Source organism: Choristoneura fumiferana, chromosome 30, assembly GCF_025370935.1.
Source record: "Choristoneura fumiferana chromosome 30, NRCan_CFum_1, whole genome shotgun sequence".
In the NCBI taxonomy this organism is placed as follows: domain Eukaryota; kingdom Metazoa; phylum Arthropoda; class Insecta; order Lepidoptera; family Tortricidae; genus Choristoneura; species Choristoneura fumiferana.
The window spans coordinates 8,454,099-8,480,590 of NC_133501.1; the positions used below are offsets into that span (position 1 = coordinate 8,454,099).

Sequence of the window (26,492 nt, forward strand, 5' to 3'; positions counted from 1 at the left end):
TACAGCCCTAAGCGTCTGCGCCGGAGTAGGCAGTTAAGTCTCCTAACTAAAGGGTCGGAGTGTGCATACTTGTTCCTTTTACTATGATTCGAACAAAACAAACAGAGACGGCATCATTTTATCCGTCATTTTTTTTTGTTTTTTTTTTTGAATGGATGGTGGATTGTATTGTATATTGTAAAACTCTTTATTGTACATAACACACATGAAATAACATAACACAGGATAATAAGATGTACAAAGGCGAACTTATCCCTTAAAGGGATCTCTTCCAGTTAACCTTTGAACGATTGACAGGATATCAGACACAAGAGTAGACACTACAAGTACAATGAAAAGGTAAAAGAACCGACATTTAAATTAACTCGAAAAAAAAAAAAAAATTTTCAAATACACATACATTATATAAGTACACAAACTAATACATAATAATGAAGTCAATAAACTAATACATATCAAGACAAATAAACTACATGCAAAATACATATATACATATACACCGCATATACACAAACAGAACATACAACACTGCTCCTTTAAGAATTTACGATGAACTGTCAAGCCAGTGCGCCCTTAAGCGATAACGCCGAATAGGGGGTTAATGTCGTAATAATGTCATTACAGCAAACTTAGTAGTATGCCGTCCCTCCAGTACCTAGAAGTGTGGGGCATGCTGCAAACAGCGTCGCTCAACGCTCTGCGCGCGGCGTTGCCCGCGATACAGGTCAACCAGTTCATGTTCAGGTAAGTGGCGATCAATTGTAGCACCTTGTGCAAGGTCCGTCCGGATTGCTACCACCATCTTGCTCGCTAATCCTGCCGTGAGGCTGCAGTGCTTGGAGAGTAAGACAGTCGATGAAATTACTGGCACTTGAGGTATCCCATCTTAGGCCTCTGGGTTGGCAACGCATCTGCAGCCTGGTGTTGCAGATGTTTATGGGCGGTGGTGCTCTCTTACTATCAGGAGACCCACTTGCTCGTTTGCCATCCAGTCGAATATCGTCGTCTTTACTGTATTTATTAAAATAAAATACCTAAAAAAACATTAAATTGCATTCAATGTTTATAATATTTAATTTATAAAAATAAATTTACATTGTATATTAATAATCAGTAGAAGATTTTGAAAAAAATATCTAGTCATATTATCTGCTACAAATTCATAGTTATATGTAAAAAGGAAGTTTAAAAATTGTTTTTCCGTTCGGTAACGCATTGAAAAGCTTTCATTTATAAAATAATTATAAATGATGTTCGAATAACACTTCAAAACAAAAATTAATAATTTTTGTTTTTTGTCCACAGCGCGATAGCGAGGCCCACTGTTGGGGCGCGACGGACGTCAATATGGGGACTACGTACCAGAGACTACTATACCTAAATATTATATTATTTTATTAGTGTACATAACTTATTATATTAGATTAAGTTTGGAGCGAAGCGTCACCCACGCCGCGTCAATGACTCCGCGTCAGAACCGCAGATGTTTGACGCTGGTGGTGTCACTACGCTTGAATCTAGTTCCATGTTTTTACGAGTATAATGTATTCCAAAAACATTCTAGAAAAAGTCTTCATCAAAGTCAAAATTATTTATCAATCAACTTGAATAGGAAATGAATGGAGCACAATATTACATAATATTTTGTTTGCGATCTTTTAACTACATTATTTCACTTTGATAACTCAGAAAAGTGTCACTGCCGCCGCGTTTTTGACGCTGCGTCAAAACCGCAGATGTTTGACGCTGGTGTCAAAACCGCAGATGTTTGACGCTGGTGTCAATACGCTTGAATCGCGTTCCACGTATTTACGTATACAATGTACTACAAAACACTTAAGGAAAAGTCTTCAACCAAGTCAAAAATACTGTCAAAAATAATGCACATTTCTTTTAACCCTTTTCCAGGCATAACGCATATAGCGACCACATAACACACAAACACACACGCACAACACAGATATTCAACCTTGCTAAATTTACAATATGGTACAAAATCAATTGAAGTTATTAAAAATGTTATTCGTTTTTAAATTAATCCCTTGTAGGTGAACAATATAAAAGTGTGATTCATTTGGTGGTAGCTTATCTACATTCGCGGGGCGTGAAAAGGGTTAATCGTATTTTTTTCGGAGAAGATAATTATTTGAATAAACTTATAATATAGGACGGAAACTAAGTATTATTTGGTACAGTCAAGTGCAAAGTTACCGACACTGCCAAATTTTCAAAAATATGTATACACGTCTTTATGCACTTAAGAGCGTTTATACCTGCTGAGCTGGCAACGTTGCATTTTTGTTAGTTTTTCTCAATTATTCCATAAAAATTTAATGAAAATTAATAATGTTGTCTGATAGAACACTTCTTAATATATAAGTTAATGTGTCTACTCCAATAATAATTCGGATTTATTTTCTTTAAAAACCGGTCATAAACATTAATTCGTTTTTAAGGAATATAAAAGTCTATCACAATAATTGGGATGCACCAAAAAATATCGCTATAGTTTTTTTAAGAATATGATATTTTAAGATACCATTTTCATTGATTTTGAATTTGGATGAGCATTTAATTTTTTATATTTTTTTTTTTAGAAATACGCTGGATCACGTCACAGTGAGACAGCCACGTTCTATTGCCTAGAAAAATTCAGGTCGTACATAACATAATCTGTGGCATTACAATTTGACAAATTCCTAAAAGAATCGTGACAAATAGTTTTATTTATTTCTCTTCTTTTAGCTTCGATTATTCCTGTTTGTTTAATGGTGTGATAGTAAATAGATATATTTTTTATAAAAAAATCTGATTTTTAAATTCTATTGTATTTACTTGTAACGTAGTAATTTAATAATTTAATTTGTAAAAATACTTTTGAAATACTCTTATACATTTCGGACTTTACGATAAATGACAACTGTTTAAAGCCGGGTGCGCAACATGGGATTAAAGTTCTATCTTAAGCTATTATAAGCAGGACAGCAACATTTCAAACTGTCAATTTGCTTAAGAGTGTAGACCTGCTTTATAACTGCCTTTGGGACGAGACACTGCAGGGTCAAATGAGGTCATTACTTATTTTTTTTAATTTAATTCAGTTTATCACATTTTTGGAATCTGATTTCTGAAAATGCTTCACAAAGCCTATTTCTCCAAATAATTTTCGATTTATTATATGTTGTCAAAAATTGGGACATCCCAATTATTGGAGTAGACACATTAACGTATATATTAAGAAGTGTTCTATCAGACAACATTATTAATTTTCATTCAATTTTTATGGAAAAACTATCAAAAATGCAACGTTACCAGCTCAGCAGGTATAAACGCTTTTAGCATTAAGGTTGTTTATATATATTTTTGTAACTTTGGCCGTGTCGCTATCTTTGCACTTGACTGAAGGAACTAAACGCGCCTCATAGACGTTGCTTTTAAATATAGATATTTTACTTCATAATTAGATTTTTATTTATGTTATTTTCAACTAAGTTTATTGTAAACCTGTCGGCGGCAGACATTGATTTGTATGATGTACCTCTATGAACATTTTGTACTATTGTTAAATATTGATTTAGGCTGGGTTTTCACCAAAGATGTGCAAGGATAGACATATAAATATTTTGCAGAAGATCGTTTTATTGGTTCATAGGTTCGTTACAAGTCAAGATCACAAATCGCCATGTTTTATCTGGCAAAGCAGTGTAGAGGGGGAACATCCCCGAAATGCGCCATCTATCCACACGGCTTCGAACTAACAGAGAAGCCAACAGTTCTCTCGGTTGATGAGACCTCTGTTAGCTCGGCTGAAAGTAGATAGATGGCGCTGTGTGTAACAGATGCCTTGCGAGGAATGTCTTCGTCATGAACCAATAGAAACGCTTCGTTTACTTTCGCTGCATGAAATGAAGTCAAAGTCAAAATATCTTTATTCAATTTAGGCTATAACAAGCACTTATGAATGTCAAAAAAAAATCTACCACCGGTTCGGAAAAACCTCTGCTGAGAAGAATCCGGCAAGAAACTCAACGAGGTATATATATTTTTTTAAACAGATTTACAATATTATTAAATGATATGTATAAATCACAAGTATTTAACACAACTTTATTTTTAACACAGTAGGTTCGCTATTTGAAGGGATCGCTAATGCGGATCGGAATTATTTCCAAATATCCCTGTCCGTGATATAATCATTAACTTTATAATACGCCTTTGATATTAATGTCTTCTTGACAATAGATCTGAATTTTGTATCCGTTTCATTTATAATATTTTTTGGAATTTTATTATAAAAACGTATGCAATTTCCCAGAAAAGACTTTGGTTTTAGCCAGTCTGTAAGATGGAACTTTAAGCTTCCCTGTGTTTCTAGTAGCCTTTGGCTTATCGACGTTAGTGGGAAAATCACATATGTTCTTCCCAACATACATGATTGCTCAACATTCATGAAGCGCTCCTATTGGTTCATGAAAAACACATTCCCCACTACGCATCCTCGCACATCTCTGGTGGGAATGCAGCCTTATAGCTTAAATAAAAAGGGCAATTCCCAGTTTGTTGTCAGTTGTCCACTTGTGAATAAAGCTTGCGGGCAACTATGGCCATATTGTTACAGTATGATTACTTGGAGTTGACACTTGACAGATGGGCGTGCCTTCAGTCAATTTTCAACTTTGGCGTCATACAAATAAAATAGTTTTTACATAATCTGTAAACGTGGGTAGCGGTATACTAAAAATGGCTTTATTTGTATGACGTCAAAGTTGAAAATTGACTGAAGGCACGCCCATCTGTCAAGTGTTAACTCGAATTAATCAAACGCATTATCATCTGTTTCTACCCTCGTCTTATACCGTGTGACAGAAAGGAATAGATAAAACGATTGTGATTCCAAGTGCATTAGACAAAGGCCTCAAGCTCTAGGAAGTGCAAAATTTCAACTTCGTTTCTTGCCGTCTCGCTCACGCTAATATTATTAGTGCATTCACCGCCACCTGACTTCCACTGGTGCCACCGACGCACATGTGTATGTATGTATGTAAACTCTTTATTGTACAAAGGAAAATAAACAAAACACAATTGACAAACTTTGAGATACTTGTACAAAGGCGGACTTATCCCTTTAAGGGATCTCTACCAGTCAACCTTTGAGTAGATGAGAGGAGCAATCAGTTAGGGTAAAGCACAAAGAGTGAGTTCAAATGTATGAATAATTATGACAGCGGCACTGGGCGAAGTTCCGAAAACGCATATATGCGTCGGTGGCAGTGAATGCGTTAATACGAGAGTGAGGACGGTACAATACGAACTTGGAATTTCGTAGTAGCCCATGAATGAGGGTTGCACAGAGGCGAAATATCGCTAGATGGCGTTAGTGTCGTGAAGTCCGTTTGACGTTTGCTCGTGATTGGTTGGTTGGTTTCTTAGAAAAATATGGCTCTGCCCATTGGAGGACAATTTTGCCAGTGTCTATACTTCATTCAATTTAGAATTGGAGGCCACAGCAACATTGTATTGCGGCTCGTGAACTGTAATCTCTTTACAATTTGTACTAGAATAACAATTGACGACACGCAAATAAAGTGGCATTAAAACAATATCTTGCGGCTTCCAGACTATTGTACTGGACTATTTGCTAGGTAAGAATAGTTGACCAGACCACAGAGTACATATATAACAGAGACACCACCTAGTACAAGCAAATGGTATCACGCTAATACTGGCTATTCAACTGGCTATTTTCTATCCTTCGATTTCCAATAGATGGCACCAGTGAGAACAAAAATAACACGATACGTATTGCCATCTAGTGAGACACTAAGGATACGGTACACTGACACAACCAACAAGGTCACCACTGAGCCTAGACGACTAAAGATACGTATGATGTCTCTGTCTATTTACGTCATTAGAAGATAATGGCATGTTTCTCTCAAATAGTTTCGACGAATGTGAGCAAGCGCGGGGCAAGCCCATCAAGCGCATTCCGGTTATTCGCCATCTAGCGTCACAATTGCAAAACACTACGAAAGCCTCATAGCTGAAATGTAGCCATATGTAGCCTATACTTTCGTATTCTCAATTTATTATTTTTATGGTGTTTCTTATGTTCAAATTAAGGAGTTGAATTAAGGTTGATATGAAGTTGTGTTTATAAAATATGCTAGTCTTTATTTTAATCTTAATATTTCTACTTAATTCGGCTTATTTACATTTTATAATCTACAAATGTTAATAGTAGTGCCATCTATTGCTGTTTTTTGTATTAAACATAGCTTGTAGGGATTGGTAGGCCATGACCAGACGCAATACAATGTTGCTGTGGCCTCCAATTCTAAATTGAATGAAGTGTAGTAGGTTTTGCCGTTGTACGGTGAATAAAATCTATAAAACGAAATATGAGAGGTACCGTAAACTGCTTCAACTTTGCCCTCTGGCCCCAACATTGCCCGAGTTGATTTAGAGTCGATAACTTAGCACTCTTATAGGTTTTAAACTTTTATCTACACGGGAATTATTATTACGGGGGATAAAAGTTTTAAAACCTAAAGGGTGCTAAGTTATCGACTCTAAATCGAATTAGGCAATGTTGGGGCTAGAGGGCAAAGTTGTAGCAGTTTACGGTAATGGTGGTTGAACGATGACAGCGCGAATCCTCGTGATTGGTTAAATAACTAATAAGCCAATCGCAAGCAAACGTCAAACAGACCTCACGTTACTAACGCCATCTAGCGAGTCTCTGTGAAACCCTCATTGCCCTTAAAATGTATTTCCGATTCGGATGTAAAAATCAAAACATGAACATTATTTGTTTTATTTTAAATCGTCTTATGACTTAGAGCTTATAGAATAAGAGTCAATTTTTGTATAAAAAAGTATTTTTTTGATTAAAAGAAATGATATTATGTGGAGTTTTATTGTGCAGTTGCTTATTTATTTATTCGACTTATATAGTGTTACGGCGGTAGGATAGGTGGTAAGCTTTGATCGTGTTTTTCGACCCCTTGGAGGCGTTTTCAGCAGGCTGAAATACTTTTTCAGGCCGTTTCAGAGGATGCTCTATCACATTATCAAAATTTCACCCAAGTTGCCGTTGTTTTCAGGCGCCTGAAACATGTTTTCAGTCCATTTCAGGCCACCCTCTATCCGATGACGCCATAACCTGAAAACCCGTTTTCAGGCGTTTTTAGGACCCTTTATGGGCCCCTGAAGTACATTTCAGTATATGGCGAAATTTTCAATAGGAGTGAAAGAGAGCACGATTAGAAAGAGACAGCTATACTGAGTACATTCGAGAAGGATAGCCTATAAGTGTGAGAGAGACAGACAGATGATCCTATTTCTGGAATATTCTAGTAACTGTGTGAGAGAGATAGCACATGAAAGAGACAGACACTACTCGTTTCCTGAACATTCGAGACGTAGGTATGACGTCCTAGCTGGACTGTTCTCGAACTTTGTGGACCGATTCACTGGGGGTATATAAGCCGGGCGAGGTTGCGGCGGAGTCAGTTTTCGAATGCGATACCGAAAGATAAACATCGAAGCCATTACGAAAAAATTAAGTAATATTTTTCTAAAGATTTCTTATTTTATACGGTTTTTTTCATATAGGTATATTTTATAGCTTAGGCTGCTATTAAACTCTTAAACTACTAATAATTCTCAAGCAAACTTAGCCGTTATAGTTTTCCTTGAAAGTTTGATATACTTACTACCATCCTGAATTTTTTCAAATTTTTCCACCCACCGGTTTAGATTTTATAGGGGAGGGGGACGCTCGAATTTAATGAAACTTTGCACTTTAGTTGAATATTTCGCAAACAAATCACTGAATAACTGAATGACTAATGGTTACCCGATACCCCACACTAAAGGGTTGGATGAGAAAAAAAAACACCCCCTCTTTACGTCTATGGGTAACTTTCTTTTGAATTTTTTATTGTACCATTTTGTCGGCATAGTTTACATATATATCCGTGCAAAATTACAGCTTTCTAGTATTGATAGTCCCTGATCAAAGCCGCGGACGGACGGACAGACAGACATGGCAAAACTATAAGGGTTCCGTTTTTGCCATTTTGGCTCCGGAACCCTCAAAAGTAGATTTCCTCTAAACTTATTCTTTTACCGCTTTTCGGCTTATCAAGGCAGAATATTCGCCGTCTAAATTCGTACGACCCAATCAAACACGTAATGGTTTAGATAATAAAGATTAGATTACCTACAAAACTAGCTATAAGTAGCCAAAATTCAAAATTGTTGTTAATTCTTGCACCCGAACTTCTATTGTAAGTACCAACTTTACTTTCAATAGCTTAACCTTTAATAATTATAGTATCTTGGGAGAAATAACACCAATCGACCTAGCCCCATACTAAGCAAAGTTTGTACAGTCACCAGCACCAATATCTGACACAAATCTGATACGACTCTATCTCTAGGGCCGGAAGGAGTGTGCCAGATATTTTTGCACGCTCCGCTGTGGCAGATATTAATGCTGGTGACTGTACTATGGGTGCTAGACCACGAATAGACATACATATATATACAAACATCCAAGACTCAAGTAAAATCATTCGTATTCATCATACAAATATTTGCCCGTCACGGGAATCGAACCCGCAACCGCTAGCTTCGCAGTCAGGGTCACTAACAACTTATCCGATCGTCTTATTCTGACAGTTGAATTAAGTTAGGGGATTTCAATGAATTCCCGGTTAAAGTTACTTGGATCATACTAACCTAACTTAACCACCGTACATCAATCATGTGCGAATCTACATTTGAAATATACGACCAGCTTTACGATGTAGAAAAACATGGTGAGGAAAGCTGCACATCCTGCGAAGCAATTCAATGGAGTTTGTGGTTACCAATCCGCAATGGGTCCGCGTGGGAACTGTGGCCCAACTCCAGCCGTCTTAGCTTGAAGAAGTGACAAACATTCACATACAAACAATATTAGTTGAATTAGGATAGTAGGATTAGTAGAATGTTCAAAATCTTTCCTTATTTATATTTCAGCAGGTGGTCAATTCTTGTCATTTTTAACACCCGGTAACGTTTTTTTGGGACTTTTTAATGTGTACGGACACCTGACACTGAACGCACATATATACACACACATTTATTCACACTGTATAATTAATGCATTTTTTTTTTAATGTTATCGATGGTAAATCAACTTAGATGTGTTTTTGTAAATCGCACTCGCGGACTTACAATATCAGCCTCGCCTAGTTTGGAGTCTGATAGATATTCACATTTTGTGAAAATCTGCTTTATGGCAAATAAACATTTATTATTATTATTTTAATTTATGTTTAAAAAATGTTTCCATTCCTCAATGTTCAAAGAAGTGTAGCGTGCTCGTACTACACCAAATCCGTGATACAATTTGGGTCGAAAATTCCAATAAAAACAAAAAAGGTTATCAGTCCCATCTCGAAGCCTGATTTGGTAGCTAGTTTATTATTATTATTATACATAATTTGCATATAAATTTATATAACAATGAAAGTGGGTATAAAAACAGGGACTAAGTATAAAATAACAGTACATACATACATATAATCACGCCTCTTTCCCGTAGGGGTAGGCAGAGACCACTTCTTTCCACTTGCTACGATCCTTACATACTTGTTTCGCTTCGTCCACTTTCATTATTCCCTTCATACATGCTCTTCGGTTTAGGGTACTCTTGACCTGGCCTTTTTTCAAGACGTCCCTGATTTGGTCTCGAAACGTCTGCCTAGGTCTACCCCTTCCAACACTATAAAAAAAAAAATAACTAAAATTAACAATCCTACAATCCTATTAATTAAGGATTAGTAGTTAATTAATGAAATGTACGTGTATTTTTTTATTGAAATAAACAGCTTTTATTTTTTTTATTTTTTTAACTTAAAATAGCTATAAAAATTAAAACTAAAAATTAATATCTAGATTTGGACCCTTAGGTAGGGTGCCCATCACGCAGGCAGCATTCCCACGTTGAATTGCTATAGCAAGTCTTTGTGCGAGAAAGCTGCCTGCACAGGGTCACCTGTTGTCTCTCTCAGGCGCTTGCTATAAAATTTATCTAATTTTCATCAGTTATTGCATATTTTACTTATCTGAAATCTTGTTGTGATGATGCATATTTTCACTATGTATATTTGCAATATTTCTGGGTAGGATAGCTAGCGATTCATTGCCAACTTAATACGTTCTGACATTAGCACCCAAATTCAAATAAATGCCCAGTTACCTCAGTGGATGTGGAGCGGTATTACCCAATGGTAGGTAGGTACCTAATTATTAAATTACAGTCGATACATAGTTTTTATGATTAGGTAATAAATATAACGTTTTAAAAGCAAGCTCTTTTTACACAAGTAATATTTACCTCGACGTTTCGGCAACATTACAGTGGCCGTGGTCACGAGTAGACTGAAGTGTGGGGTGTCAAGTCTGCCTAGCAGCGCGAAACGTCGAGGTAAATATTACTTGTGTAAAAATAGCGTGATAATTCCCGTTTATGGTAATTTGACTATAGGTAATATATATTAAAAACTTAATTTTATGTTGCATATTTTGGCAGTTACTATGCATATTTCTAGCATTTTTAAATAAAAAATATATAAAAAAGACATTTATTCAATAGTTTGTTTACAAGTTCCGCATCTCAAATAATACAATCAAACTATTAACTAGCATTGATAGCCCCTGAGAAAAGCCGCAGACGGACAGACAGACAGACATGGCGAAACTATAAGGGTTCCGTTTTTGCCATTTTGGCTCCGGAACCCTAAAAAGGAAAGCGACTAGCTTATGCCTGCGCCATGCAGAACAAAGTCTCTTGGTAAAAAGACGCTGTTGTATTTATCATGCGTGAAAGTTTATGTGAATCTTTTTGTTGCATATAATCCAGTCTCTAATTATCATTGTATTTAGGTACCAAAGCCGCCGCCATGTTCTGTCTGCTCCTGCTATTGTCAGCTCCGCTGGTGTGGGGACACCACGCTCGGAGCCCGAAGTCGGCGGTGCCCCCCATAGCCCTGGAGACAGACCCTCAGTATTGGTACGACGAGGCCTTTGAGGGCATCAACCGGATTGAGGAAGAAGTTCAGTATGATGAGGTAACATTATACTCGTAGTGTAGTTTTATTTACAGGACTGAAGGTTTTGTGAGCTTTTGAACTTGCTAAATGGCTTAGCAAGTGTTACTAGCTTTTGCCCGCGTCTTCGCTAGTTCCCACGAGATAAAGCTAAATATAACATGAAAATTAGTTCACAAAAATGTGAAAAATGTCATAAAATAGAACAAAAACAAATGCAGTACATGTAGCAGAGTGGCATGCGTTGAGCAGATGAGCGGGGAGCGTCAGCAGGCGAGAAATAATACAGCCAGGATATCACGACATCGCTTTATATATTAGGTAGATATTGAAGCTGGACAATACTGATTCGATTACACTTGATATGAGACGATGGAGTTCCACAAAACACTTATTAGACAAAGGACAAGTCGGTTTAACATGCTCACATCACGGACGGAGGAAATGAACAGTAAAAGAGTCATTTGACAATTATGACAGTATTGCCATAGCCTAAATCCATCAAAATTAAGACCATGACATACTCATGTGTTGCCATATTTAACCGCAATGCTATAAGGCTTAACATTCATTAACAGTACACATAACAAGGTACAGAAAAATAAAAATGAAATATGCATAAAAATGCCATCAAAAAAAAATTCATTGTACTCTCAGAGAACGATATTAGATAGTCCAAAAGATATTTCTTTTGGACAAGTCCGAACAGTTCCAACATTCTTTTTTTATGGACTAGCCGTTACCTGCGACTCCGCCCGAGTAGAATTCGGTATTCACTATCCCGCGTGAACTTTGCAATATTCCGGGAGTCCCGGAAGGGCATAAGACAGTTTAAATCCCGGACCGGGTTTAAAACCGATGCCCTTCTTCGGAACGCAAACTATATATAATACCGAATTTCATTTAAATCGGTTCAGCAGTTTAGACGTGATGAAGTAACAAACAAACAAATAAATAAACAAACAGACTTACTAAGTTTTGAATTTATAATATCAGTGGGATATTGACGATGATCCTCCCAGGTGGCCCGCAACATAGTGATGTTCCTCGGCGACGGTCTCTCGCTGCCGACGCTGGCGGCTGCGCGCGCGCTGGCGGGGCAGCGGCGCGGCGCCCCCGGCGAGGAGACCCGCATGGGCTTTGAGGAGTGGCCCGTCACTGGACTCGCTAAGGTACTACAGAATATAATATGGGTCAATCAACTTTTAGGGTTCCGGAGCCAAAATGGCAAAAACGGAATATAGTATCGCCATGTCTGTCTGTCTGTCCGTACCGTCCGCGGCTTCGCTCAGGGACTATCAATGCCAGAAAGTTGTAACTTTGCACGGATATATATGTAAACTATGCCGACAAATGGTGTAATAAACAAATCAAAAATAATTTTTTAGGGTGCCTCCGTAGACGTAAAGTGGGGGTGATTTTTTTTTCTCATCGAACCCTATATTGTGGGTATCGTTGGATAGGTCTTTTAAAACCATTTTGGGGTTGATAAAACGATTTTACGATTCAGTGATTTTTTGCGAAATATTCAACTTTAAAGTGCAAATTTTCATTAAAATCGAGCGTCCCCCTCTCTAAACTGGTAAAATTTAAAAAATGGGTGCAGGAAAACTATACCTAATTGGAAATTATTAAGTTTAGAAAATAGGCCTAAGGTATAGTGTCCGTATATACGAAATCTTTCACACTGAAAACTATAAACGCTCTTGACTTTTTTATTGTTGTTACATGATAAAGAGTATTAACACTAAACAAAAACAAAATATTTACAAATTTTACTATTAGCAAGCTTAGATGAGCCATGAAGGGAGTGCCTTAAGAACTGTCACAAATTAACTTTCAGTGGATTTGTCACTCCTAAAATCATACTTTTAATAGCTAACTCAGACGTTACCATGGCAACAAGCTACCCTAAAAACTGTCCGAATCACTCCAGACGTACTGCCTGAACGCTCAAGTCGCCGACTCAGCCTGCACAGCCACAGCCTACCTCTGTGGAGCTAAGAACAACGACTACACCATCGGCGTGAGCGGCCGCGTGCTGCCCGGAGACTGCAAGGCTGCTGCCGAGCCCGCCAACCAGCTGGACTCGCTGCTGGCCTGGGCTATAGAAGACGGCCGGAGCGCTGGTAAGGACCACTGTAACCCACACACCATATAATTAAGTAAGGGCGAATACAAGAGGGGTCGTTACCCCCCCCCCCCTGAGCCCTTGGCTGGGTTTAGGACAACAGTAGATATTTTTCCAAACTACATGACTTTAATACTTTAACCTCTGGTTCCGCGTCAAATTTAAGACTATCTTATTGTATTTTTATTTAAATCAACAGAATTTGTGCTTATTCACAGATGAGACCAGAATGCAGTACTTTTTTTAGTTCCCGCATACGAGGGGTTAATACTTTCTTTTTGCTACGAATGAGGAGTTTTGATTTTGTCTTAACTAGAATTTGATCATGTGACCCTCTCTGACTAGAGAATTTGACCATGCGCCCCCCCTGGCTATAGAATTTGACCACGCCCCCCCTGGCTATAAAGCTAAATGCATCCTTGAACTAGGATTGCCAGTTAGCAGGGCACCAGTATGAACCATTACACTCAGTAGCATGGTGAACGGTTGTGTTGCTCTGATGATGAACTCTGATTGAGTTTGAAACGCGTCAGCGTAGTGTGTGTGGTGATAGTGGGGTTTGAAGTGATTTGTGTGTGTTCTTACAGCTTCGCTCCTCCACGAAGTAGTGCCTAATTCAATAAATTATTTACAAGATTGTAATTAATGTTGTACGCAGGCATAGTGACGACGACGCGCGTGACGCACGCGTCTCCCGCGGGAGCGTACGCGCACACATCTCACCGCTACTACGAAAGCGACCAGGCAAGTCAAATTAAATGTTTTATTCAACAATGTTTTTTGTCTAGATAAGTGTTATTATAGCATTAATCATTATTTTGATCCAATAAGCGAATAACTTTAAATTTCATCTTCTGAGTTTGACATAATATAGTATTTTAATGTTATTTAATATGGTACAAATCAATAGTTTATAAGTAAAATTTGCATGCTTGTTTAAGTAAAATGTACGCACTCAAAAACGCTTCTCCAACTGTATTTACTACTACATTTTCGCAAATAAATATTCTTATTCTTATTCTTATTCTTAACACTAGACTTTTGAGGAAAATTAATAATTGAACAAATCAAAAAACCGTCGGGTTTTTGAATTTTTTTATAATGTTTTATTTCACAATTTTGATGTTTATATTGGGAATGGGTTAATTATTAGCTTTCATTTGATACCCACATTGTTACAATTTAAAAAAAACATCCTTTTCCATATTTCTTTTCGAGGACGCCATTTGTCTTTTACACAACATTCGTCAACAGAATTGACAAATAGAGACGGGGGCTACTACAAAATTCTAAAATGAAGGTTCGTATCGTACCGTCCCTCTCACTCTCGTACTAAATAATCAACGTCAGCGGGACGGCAAGATACGAAATTCGAATTTTGCACTTCGTAGTATAGGGACAATATTATGTCATTCACCCCCCCTTTTTAACCCGGAGTTTCGTAACCAGTTGCGAAAGAAAACTTTTTCGGTCTTCTATGAAACCGGTTGCAAACGAGAACTATTTTGTTCTTATATAAAACCAGTTAAGAATGAACACTTTTTGTTTTTGTACTAAAGTAGGATCAGACAGTGTCAACGGAGCTCCGCTAACGCTAACGCGAAAGTCCTACTTTTGTGTAGATTTGGCCCTTCGGGCCGATGCAAACATAACATAACCTAAACCTACCTATGTTTCTGTGTCGATTAAAATTGGGAAAAAACGCGACTGTGAAAATAAGAAACTTTTATTGTATGAAGGTCTTTGCTGGTTTTAGGAGTGGTCGAGAGTCGAGAGGTTTTGTACAAAAACAAAAAGTGTTCGTTCGTAACTGGACGTATAAGAACAAAATAGTTTTCGTTCAGGACCGGTTTCGAACAAGACCAAAAAGTTTTCTTTCGCAACTGGTTACTAAACTCCGGTTATGTACGCGGCCGAACGGCTTTATAATACCGACATATTTATAATATAGGACGTGAGGGAGATGGGTGCTGACCTCGAGACTTGTCCGGACATCGCGTACCAACTCATACACTCTTATCCTGGTAACCAGTTTAAGGTAAAACCATTTTGACATATCAAAACACTTATTTTAATAAGATTATTAGCTAAGTAATTATAAAATTTTTGTAATGATATGCTGATTTATAAAAAACAGTTTAAATTTTTTTTTTACCAATATCTAACATCTAACACAGCAAAGTGTGCATAAATATCTGATGACTCCATTTTTAGGGCCGGAAAGACGTGTCAGATATTTTTGTACACTCCGCTGTGACAGATATTAATGCAGCTGTACGATAAAGGTCCCCAAAGCTTCTTCTTGGCAACTGGTTGTGAAAGAGGAATTGGGAAGTTTCCTGCGTAAAGAATATGATTATACTTTTTTTTTATTCGACTGGATGACAAACGAGCAAGTGGGTCTCCTGATGGTAGGTATCGACCAGGGGATTGCAGATGCGTTGCCAACATAGAGGCCTAAGATGGGATACCTCAAGTGCCAGTAATTTTACCGGTTGTCTTACAACAGTGCAAGCTCTGCTGCTTCACGGCAGGATTAACAAGCAAGATGGTGGTAGCAATCCGGGCGGACCTTGCACAAGGTCCTAACACCTTAGTCCGTAAGTTAGTTTATCACAAAATATTGGACACGATCTTTTGTCAATCAAACAAAACATTTGAAAGATTAAGCGCGCCAAAGTTCGGTAGTGTGGACCGTGATGTCGCACTAAACTAAAAAGTGACCCACGGTGTGACGTCACACGGAATCAATCAAATCAATCATTATTTACTGTATACCGTAAAACCGAAAACCTAAAAAATATTGGGCCAATCAACTTTTTTACCCACACTAATCTGTCCGCGACATTTTTCAATCAATTGCAGATTTTTGTAAGTAAACATGTTTTTTCTATAATTTAATAGATGGTGTGCATGAATACATGACATTCTACGTAAGTTCCACCTATTAAACCGTGAAATATCTTGTTGGAAGTACGATTTTTTGGTAACGCTAGAGACAATTTTGGTAACGCAGGAGACGCCCAAAGTGTCGGTGAAATAGTTGATTGGCCCTATTGTGACTTCAAAGCTTGATCCCGATCTCCGAAACGGCTGAACTGATTTTGATAAAAAAATTCTATGAACCATCGCTAAAAACCTGCTTTTAAATAAAAAAAACTAATTCAAATTGGTTCACCCGTTTAAGAGCTACGGTGCCACAGACAGACACACACACACACACATATACACAGCGGTCAAACTTTTCCCTTCGACGTGCCTATCGCCGTACCGGCTCGGGTGGCTATATGACCGCCTTGGGTAAAATGGCTCGTTTTATACTCTTGTTGTACAATCTACTATTGATAATCTAATTATTCTAACTAATAGGTAGACTAATAAGTTTTTTTAAAGAAACAAGCCCATCAACTCGTTCTATAAACATAATTTAAGCCCCAGAATAGGCGCCAGTAAGCAGAGGCGCGACGAGTTTTCTCTAAAAATTCTATTTCTTTCTATATTTCTTTACCCGTAGCCGTGGTGGCCTAGTGGTTTGACCTATTGCCCCTCAAGTAGAGGGTCGTGGGTTCGAGCCCAGGCTCACACCTCTGAGTTATTTGGAATTTATGTGCCAAATTACATTTGAAATTCACCACGAGCTTTACGGTGAAGGATAACATCGTGAGAAAACCTACACAAACCTGCGAAGCTATTCAATGGTGTGTGTGAAGTTCCCAATACGCACTGGGCCCGCGTGGGAATTACGGCCCAAGCCCTCTCATTCAGAGAAGAGGCTTGTGCCCAACAGTGGGGCGTATAGAGGCCGAGATGGTGAAGATACGAAAAATTAGAGAACCGGTTAAATTAAAATCTTCTTTAATTATATCATTACTTAACAGGTGATTCTAGGCGGCGGTCGTCGCGAATTCCGCCCCAACACGACCATTGACGAAGAGGGGGCAGCAGGCCGGAGGGGAGACGGACGGGACTTAGTTCAGGAGTGGGAGGGACGGCTCGAAGGCCAAGATCATAGCTACGTCTGGAACAGAACTGCTCTGTTGGAGGCTACGGAAAACCCACCCGAGTATTTGCTAGGTTAGTTGCCGTAGGCTAATACTGTGGAGCGGTATAATCGGATAGTTTGACGCATGGGAGAAAAGGACTGAGGGAAGTGTAGTAAATGTACACCGAATTTTATAATACTCTCAACAAGTTTATTGTAAGTATGCTTGTGACGTCGACTGCTATGTAGCGTTGACTCGAAAACCAATAACTTTAATAATAATAATAAATATCATGGGACACTTGACACCAATTGACCTAGTCCCAAACTAAGCAAAGCTTGTACTATGGATAGTAGACTACGCAACGGATGTTTATCCTTATATAGATAAATACATACTTAAATTCATATTAAACATCCAAGACCCGAGAGCAAACATTTGTATTATTCATACAAATTTCTGCCCTGGCCGGGAATCGAACCCGGGACCTCAAGCTTCGCAGTCAGATTCTCTAACCACTTGGCCAACCTGTCGTTTTAATAACTGAGGTCTTATTGTCTTACACACGTGGAATCCCAATCGTTTTTACCACTTCTTTCTCACACGCGGTATAAGACGAGGGTGGAAAAAGATGGCGAATGCGATTGCGACACTAATGTCAGCGAATTAGACAATAGGCCTCTTATTCGCCGTAAATTAACTCTGTAGAGCGGTAAAACCACTGTTCAATTAGACAATAGGCCTCATATTCGCCGTAAGTTAACTCTGTAGAGCAGTACAACCAGACTGTTCAATCAGACAATAGGCCTCTTATTCGCCGTAAGTTAATTCTGTAGAGCGGTACCACTCAATGCATATTAATCTCGAACTGGGGAAAACGTACCTACGTTGAAATTCGAAATAGGTATTTTCAATTACCCGGTTTGCTGTAATGGGTATAATTTCGATTTCTACTCAGTACTATCTTGAAAAATAATAACTTCACACTTAAACTGGTTCACTAAGGTCGTTCGGAACTCGAAACAAAAGATCTGTTTTCTTTTTCTTTCTCATTTAAACTTTCAGGCTAACGGAGAAAACCGACGATTCCCGAGTGACATTAATATTCTGGTTGTAGTTACTGTACTTTATTAAACACCATAATTTAACCACGTAGAGTGGTATAACCGGGCAGTTTTAATATAAATGAGGTCAAGGACATTGTAGAAAGAAATTGAAGCAACTGTAATTTCAGCTACACGTATGTAAATCGTGTAATCCCAATGTGTGGACCAATAACTGACAATTTGCTTAATATTTAAGGGTATGCAGGTGCTGATACTAATTAAGCATAGGAGCTCTTCCGACCTCTCCTAATACCATACATGTTGTAGGCCTCTTTGAGAGCGGGCATATGCAGTATCAAGCTGAAGCTGGACCCGAAGAACCGACTCTAGAAGAGATGACAACAGCAGCTATTAAGGTGAGAGATGATTCGACGTTGCAAAAAATTTTCAAATATTTAAAGTTCAACCCGCAGTTTTCCTAAAAAATAGGCTGGAAATTGGCTAGCGCGCTGCCATTTAAATAAATAAATAAATCTGTATTTCAGATGTTTTTCTCACATTAGTAAATCTTATTTTAACTTAGTATATTTGGAAGTTAATAAATTATACTTCGACACCCCAACACTATTTTTTTTATTTTAAGTTAGTTTTTGTATTTATTTCCTAATAAGTTTATATTTCAAAAAAGTATTGGAATATGTTGCTAATAATAGTAATTGTAATTGATTTCTAACTACACTAATAATTTGTATTTGTCAGTGCGCTTCGCCGTTTCTAGAAGAAAATAATACTATCAGAAAACCGGCAGAAATCAAATTATCTAAATACCTAATATTTAAGTATGTTACCTCACTAAAACATTAAATTTAACTTTTACTCTGGACAATTAGTAGCTCTGTTATTTGTACTTCTAACTGTATTCTGGTGTTCAAACAAGAGTCATTATGTATTGTATCGTAGAACACTGAAATACAGATCAGAGAAAATCCAACTCCTCTTTTGAAGGTCCTGTCATCCAACCCCCGCGGCTTCGTCCTCTTCGTGGAGGGCGGGCGCATCGACCACGCGCACCACGACAACCTGGCGTTGTTGGCGTTGGACGAGACGGTGGCGTTGGCGGCGGCGGCGGCCGCGGCGGAGCGGCTGCTACAGGCAGACTCGCTGCTGCTGCTTACAGCTGATCACTCGCATGTCTTCGCTTACAATGGTTGGTAACGACCATACAGCCTAACTAGCTTTTGCCTGCGATTTCGCTTGCGCAGAATTAGTATGTAGTTTAAAACCTTTTTTGATTCCACAGGAACCGTACATTATTTGGGGATAAAAAGTAGCCTATATGTTAGTGCAAAGTATATATTGCCTGTATGTCAAATTTCATCCAAATCCGTTAAGTAGTTTCTGCACGAAATATTAACAAACGTCCAAACAAACATCCATCCGTACAAACTTTCGCGTTGTTTTAAAATATTAGTAAGAAGTAAGGTAGCGTTCGTAGGTTACCAGCAACATAGTGAACATTTTCGTAAGGCAATTCGGAGAGTAAAAGTACTTAAGCACAAGTCACTCGACTCGAGTCTACCATTTCCGTTTTTTTTTTTCAATGTATCTATGTCAGTGTAAAAATCAGGAAGTCAAAAGAAAATCTGAAAATGGTACTGAGAAAAAAATATGTTAATTTTTTTTCCTGTTTTCCCTCAGGACATAGGGCACGTAGAAGTTTTCCAATTGATGGACGATTGCATAGCTCTTGTGCGTCTTCTTCCAGCTTCCCTCTGTGTTCAAATATTTGATTAGACATATTTTTTATTGTTCTATTTCCTTGTAAACCCCTTTTGCCGTTCTATTTTCTTTTAAACCTCTTTTGTCGTTCCATTTTCTTGTAAAAAAACTCCTTTGTCATTCTATTCTCTTGTAAACCCCTTTTGTCATTCTATTTTTATGTAAACCTCTTTTGTCGTTCTATTTTTATTTAAATAAACCCGGATAACTCACGTCTTAAATCGAGTTCAGCTCGACATGTTTGGGTTTATTTCATAAAATATGAGTGTCTCACGTTACTTTGACGTTCTATTTTCTTGTAAACCCCTCCCTGAGATAACCCTTTGCTTGTTTGACACTAACATCCTCGCAGGCTACTCCCCCCGCGGCAACGACATCCTCGGCACGGCGCAGACGTACGAGGCACTCGACAAGCTGCCGTACATGACGCTGTCGTACACGAACGGGCCCGGTGCGCGGGCGCACATCGACGGAGTAAGGCCGGACGTCACCAAGGACTCCGATTTTGGTAAGCTACGGCCTACGCTAGCTGACGCGGTTCGCACGGGGCGGGTGGACGCTTATTGACAAAAAAAAATATCATGGGACACTTGACACCAATTGACCTAGTCCCAAACCAAGCAAAGCTTGTACTATGGATACTAGGCAACGGATAAACATAGTTATATTGGTAAATACATACTTAAATACATATTAAACATCTAAGACCCGAGGACAAACATTCATATTATTCATATAAATATCTGCAGGGCTACTACAAAATTCGAAATTCGAAGTTCGTATCGTACCGTCCCTCTCGCTCTCGTATTAAATAGTATGTGTCAGAGGGACCGCACGACACAAACATCGAGTTTCGAGTTTCGTAGTAGCCCTGCTGCACCAGCCGGGAATCGAACCCCGGACCTCAAGCTTCGTAGTCAGATTCTCGTAGACAAATAAGTTATTCGCCGACAATTTCGAAAATACAAACTGAGACATGGATGCACAGAAAAACCAGAAAAAAAAATCAGCGCTGGGAATCGAAGCAATCCGTGCTGCGTGCTATAACCCCTACACCACTGCTGGACAGGAGTCTAGACACGAATTTCTCCTATGCACACATATCTCAGGTTGCTTTTTACTACTACGCTACTTAATCAGCAGCACTAGCGACATCTATGTTTAGCTCTCACGAGAGACGTCACACTCTTTTGGAACTAACCGCTCACCCAGACAAGAGATGTCCCTACTAAGCAATCAAATAGTTAATTAATAATTTTCGATATGGTTTTCACAGGATAACCGTAAAAGAAACAAATTTGGAGTTGAAATAAAAAATACAAAAAGACTCCAAAAACCAATCATTATTCGCCGACAATTTTTACGCAGATTATTGATTGGCAGACAACGTTGCACCGAGTAACGGTTCGCCGATGGATTTAAAAGGCTTTACGGCCTCGGAATGTAATGCAACTTGCATGATTTTTCTTGCAAGTCTAAACTCGGCTACGAAGCCCACTCCAAGTCGATATCAAGTAGGCAAATATCTCAGTTTACGTCATTGGTACACTAAGTACCTACAGTATTTCGTGACAACAACAAATAATTAACACTTTGAATGATCAAGTGCTGCTGTAAACAATAACTACAACTATATGTATATCGTATTGTAAATTCTAATTTTAACCGACTTCAATTTATATATATTTGCATGTATACTTATGTACATAATATGGCAAATAAATGATTATGATTATGATTAACATTTGCATCATATCAGATATGTTTCTGCACAATCATAATATTCATAATCACATTAGGTAACTATGTACTAATTAGGTTTTTCCGGTAATCTATCTTTTATCTTCTAATTATATATTTTACATAACAAATTCCGTTTTTATCAATGTTATGTATGACTGCAACATTTCTATTTTTGGGATCGATGCGTAATCTTGTCAGACAGTTGTTATCCAATTAATTGACCAATTAATAATTTGGAATTTCATGCTGGCCTGCTGTTAAAGTAAATTCTTAAATAATGTTGAAGCAAATAAAAACAATACGTTATTTCAGCAGTATCCATTATAATAATAGCTAAACGAGTTTATCCCTAAGTCTAGTAAGTACCTATGCCAAATTACAAATTAAGAGCGCGCAAACATTTTGTCCCAACTCGTCACTGGCGCGATCTCCTTCCCGCGGCCCGTGTTTCGGCCGCACACTACAACGGTTTGCTGTGTGCGTACGATGCGAGCGTTGCCAAAAAAAAAACGCTGACGGAAATAAATGGAAATTACCGCTATACATCAGAGTAAGAGTTTATCTATATGTTACATTAGTTTTTCCTTAAAAAACGTAAGCATTTAGACATTAATAAGGCATTTGAAAAACCTCAAAATCGCTGAATGGGCAATTTTTCGTTTGCACGCTCTTAATCCGACTATTGAAAGTGGGTTAAATGGTCATTATTCACGCGTTTCACGTGTCATTTTTGTGGTCATTTTTCCGTAAATATATGGCCATGGCCCGAGATTCTAATACAGTTTTAGTTAACTGCTAGAAATAGAGGAACTCTAACAAATAATCAATAGAACCCGCCAAGTGCAAGTCGGACTCGCGCACGAAGGGTTCCGTGCCATACCGTTATCTATACAACATTCAATTTCTATTTTATTATACTTTAACTATTTATTTTTAAAGTGAATATACGACTATATTCTATGAATATTTCAAGCGTCTACCTGTTGCCGTTATTAATATCGAGCAAAAAACGGCAAAAAATCACGTTTGCTGTATGGAAGCCCCCCTTTAATATTTATTTTACTCTGTTTTTAGTATTTGTCGTTATAGCGGACACGTATACATAATCTGTGAAAATTTCAACTGTCTAACTATCACGGTTCAAGAGATACAGCCTGATGAAGGATGGACAGACGGACGGACAGCGAACTCATAGTAATAGGGTTTCCGTTTTTAACCTTTGGTACGGAACCCTAAAAACGACAAAAATCTACAGCCAATTCGTAAAAAAATTGACTAGGAAAATGAGACGGTTGAAACCATTGAACTACCTACTATGTTCTACGCTAACTTAGTATAAGTATAATACGGTATTTGACAACTCCTGAATTTCCCATATCATAAGTATCATCATCATCATGTCAGCCGAAAGACGTCCACTGCTGGACATAGGCCTCCCCCAAGGCTCTCCACTCAGACCGGTCTTGTGCTTTCCGCATCCACCGCGATCCCGCGATCTTAACCAAGTCGTCGCTCCATCTTGTTGGAGGCCTACCGACAGCTCGTCTCCCGGTCCGCGGCTCTCTCTGATCATAAGTAATATTATTATAAAAATATAGATGTACAGACAGTGTTTAGCGAAGAGAAAACTTAAATCGGTTGAAAATTGGATTTATAGTGATTTTTTGAAAAATCTATATACCTGTCTCTTTCTCAAACGCTTTTCTCTATGCAGCAAGCAGGGTGGTACTGGCGTGTGACGTCACATGCCAGTATGTATTTCTCTGTCTAATCTTGAATTTCAAACCATTATAACTTTGTTTTTTGTAAAGGTAGCTTAAAAATTGTTTTTCTATACGATAACAGGCATTGTGTAGTTTTAATTTATAAAACATATACAAAATAGTCAAATACCGTATTAAAAAGTGGTTGAAACGCCGAATATGACCCCAAATTGAACTTGCAAGATTCGACCCAAATAAACCGGGCAAGTTACATACAAGCTTATAAAAATGTGGAACTCTTGTCAGGTTCCCTCCACTGGATGTCGCCGGCCGACGTCCCCATCGAGTGGGAGACCCACGGGGGGGAGGACGTGGCAGTGTTCGCACGAGGGCCGCAGCAGAAACTGTTCACTGGACTGTACGAGCAGAGCGCGATACCGCATCGTGCGGCGTACGCGGCCTGCGTCGGACCAGCGGCGGAGAAGCGGGCAGCTTGCAAGGTAGACAATCATCATCAATATCATCTTTGAAACTTTCGTATAACTCATCATTATTACAAAATCCTTTTCCAATCCAATTTTTTATCCAATCCGAAGAAGCCGTGGTGGCCTAGTGGTTTGACCTATCGCCTCTCAAGCAGAGGGTCGTGCGTTCAAACCCCGGCTCGCACCTCTGAGTTTTTCGTAATTCATGTGCGGAGTTACATTTGAAATTTACCACGAGCTTTGCGGTGAAGGAAAACATCGTGAGGAAACCTGCGAAGCAATTCAATGTGTGTGTGAAGTTCCAATCAGCACTGGGCCCGCGTGTAACTATGGCCCAAGCCCTCTTGTTCTGAGAGGAGGCCTGTGCCCAGCAGTGGGACGTATATAGGCTGGGATGATTACAAAATCCTGGATTTTGCACTAAGGGCCTACGCTAGCTGTCGCGGGTGCGTGACGCGGCCTGCAGGCGTCGGTGCGGGTAGGTATACTTAGTTACGAAATATTTGAAGTGTCCCGATCTCGTTAAATGGTTTTGAACAAGGCCATTGTATTCTATTGTGCCCTCAACCGCATTTGTGTTTAAAAAAAAAACCGACTACAAAAAACAATGAAAATAATTTTCTAACAGTGAAGTCGGTCGAAGCCTCAGCACGAGCCAGCAGGAGTGGACCTATAGTCATCTACCTCACCTAGGACTTTTTATGGGGCGGGTTCAATCCCTCTGAGGCTCGTGCTGAGGCACCGACCGACTTCAGACTGGTAGAAAAATATTTTCATGGTTTTTTGTAATCGGTTCAATTTTTTTCACGCTTTATAGTGTAAATAATCTAAGATACAATAGTTTAATATCAACTGCTCGTCACCTTTTATGAAAGATTGCTTTTTCCGATGCTGAGATGTCCATTATTGAAGTCCTGGTGCTTCACTACCGGTTTTACCATGTGTATTACGAGGAGCATAACTTGCTTAGCAACTGTGTCAAAGTAATTAAAATTCAACCCGTGAAATACTTGTAATTGAGTAGTAACTCCGATGGTCAACTGTGGTCTTCATCATCAGTTCCACTTCACCAAATGATGATTTTCAAGAGCAAATGCACGAGTTACTACTAAATATATCGAATTTACTATACCTAGGTGTCCCAACAATATTCATTTAGTAATCTAATTTAGTTTTATGTAGTATTAATTTGTAAGGTTTCAATATTCCTTTAGGAAACTGTAAGTCTAGTTTTCATAAAAAATGTGATTGTAATATATATTTATAGCTATAAGAGACTGTTTGTTTCTGAATAATAAATGAATATTTGAAGAGTTCCTCGATTTCCTTAAGATCCAATCATCAGATCCTGATTTGGTCTTATGGGACCTAATTGATGACATTATTAGACGAACGCAAAAAAACCAATCGTTGACAAATGACGGAGTTCTGAGGTAACAAACATTAAAAAAAACCGAATTGATAACTTTTTCGAGTCGGGTTAAAAATGAACGGAAATATGAAATAAAATAGTTCATTGAAATAACGACTTTATTGTCTAAGAAGAAAGTGCATTTTAAAGATATACTTTTGCATGAGGCTGCTTGTCTACGACGCATTCAATTTGAAAAACATTATCTGCCAACAAAGTTTTATTTAAAATTAACTCTATGTAAATAATAAAGTCGTTATTCAATGAGCTATTTTATCTTATATTTCATTTCATTTTAAACTGAGGAATGCACTTGAGGAGATAATAGAATACAATGGCTTTTTTCGGAAGGTTGGCTGTTAATGAGATCGGCACCTAAATAATGAGGACAATCGCGTATAACAAAAAAACCGGCCAAGAGCGTGTCGGACACGCCCCAAATAGGGTTCCGTAGCCATTAAGAAAAATTAAGTAATATTTTTCTAAGGATTTCGTATTTTATACGGAATTTTCCATAGTTTATATTTATTTATGCCTTAAGCTGCTAATAATTCTCAAGCAAACTTAACCTTTATAGTTTTCCTTGAAAGTTTGATATACTTACTACCATTCTGAATTTTTTCAAATTTTCCACCCACCGAAAAATCGTCTTAGCAACCCCTAATGGTTTTAAAAGACCTATCCAACGATACCCATACATAGGTCGGATGAGATCAGCTTCTTTTTTGATTTTTATTGTACTATTTTGCCGGCATAGTTTATATGTNTTTGGTCGCTCGCTGTATGCGAGTGTTCGAGTGCGACGGCGATTACTCGCTCCACTCGACTCGCTCGTGCGGGCGGCCGCCAAGCTGACATCTCTGAGCGAGTATTATAGCTCAGCGAGTATAGCTCTTGTCGCTGCGACGAAAGATGTAAGAGCGAGTTCTCGCGACAGTGTGAACAGCCAGCGATCAAACTCTTAATATATGTGTCACTTTCACTCACACAGGATCTTATATCTTTTGTTCGTTTCTTGAGCGAGAAAATAGTCGATAGCCAATCGTTTCCTCGCAGGCGTGAGACAAGTGCCTAAGGCTCTCTTCTTAATTTAAGAGTTATACGTT

The 26,492-nt window shown here is 38.4% G+C and overlaps 2 protein-coding genes across 2 annotated transcripts in view; both read left to right on the forward strand.

The window, feature by feature from the left end:
• The first annotated feature begins 609 nt into the window (after positions 1-609).
• On the forward strand, positions 610-3,055 carry LOC141444579 (S-phase kinase-associated protein 2-like). The gene is made up of 2 exons (XM_074110145.1): positions 610-744; positions 1,306-3,055. The coding sequence occupies exons 1-2, from the start codon at positions 638-640 to the stop codon at positions 1,379-1,381; spliced, it is 183 nt and encodes a 60-aa protein (XP_073966246.1). The 5' UTR covers positions 610-637; the 3' UTR covers positions 1,382-3,055.
• Positions 3,056-10,429: 7,374 nt separating this feature from the next.
• Positions 10,430-26,492, forward strand: part of LOC141444690 (membrane-bound alkaline phosphatase-like) — a 31,203-nt gene continuing 15,140 nt past the window's right edge. The window contains exons 1-11 of the mRNA XM_074110281.1: positions 10,430-10,483; positions 10,942-11,126; positions 12,128-12,277; positions 13,042-13,234; positions 13,895-13,980; positions 15,188-15,274; positions 17,115-17,310; positions 18,593-18,681; positions 19,271-19,472; positions 20,397-20,552; positions 23,797-23,990. Of these exons, the coding sequence (XP_073966382.1) occupies positions 10,959-11,126; positions 12,128-12,277; positions 13,042-13,234; positions 13,895-13,980; positions 15,188-15,274; positions 17,115-17,310; positions 18,593-18,681; positions 19,271-19,472; positions 20,397-20,552; positions 23,797-23,990 (1,521 nt within the window). The 5' untranslated portion in view covers positions 10,430-10,483; positions 10,942-10,958. The remainder of the gene's footprint in view (positions 10,484-10,941; positions 11,127-12,127; positions 12,278-13,041; positions 13,235-13,894; positions 13,981-15,187; positions 15,275-17,114; positions 17,311-18,592; positions 18,682-19,270; positions 19,473-20,396; positions 20,553-23,796; positions 23,991-26,492) is intronic.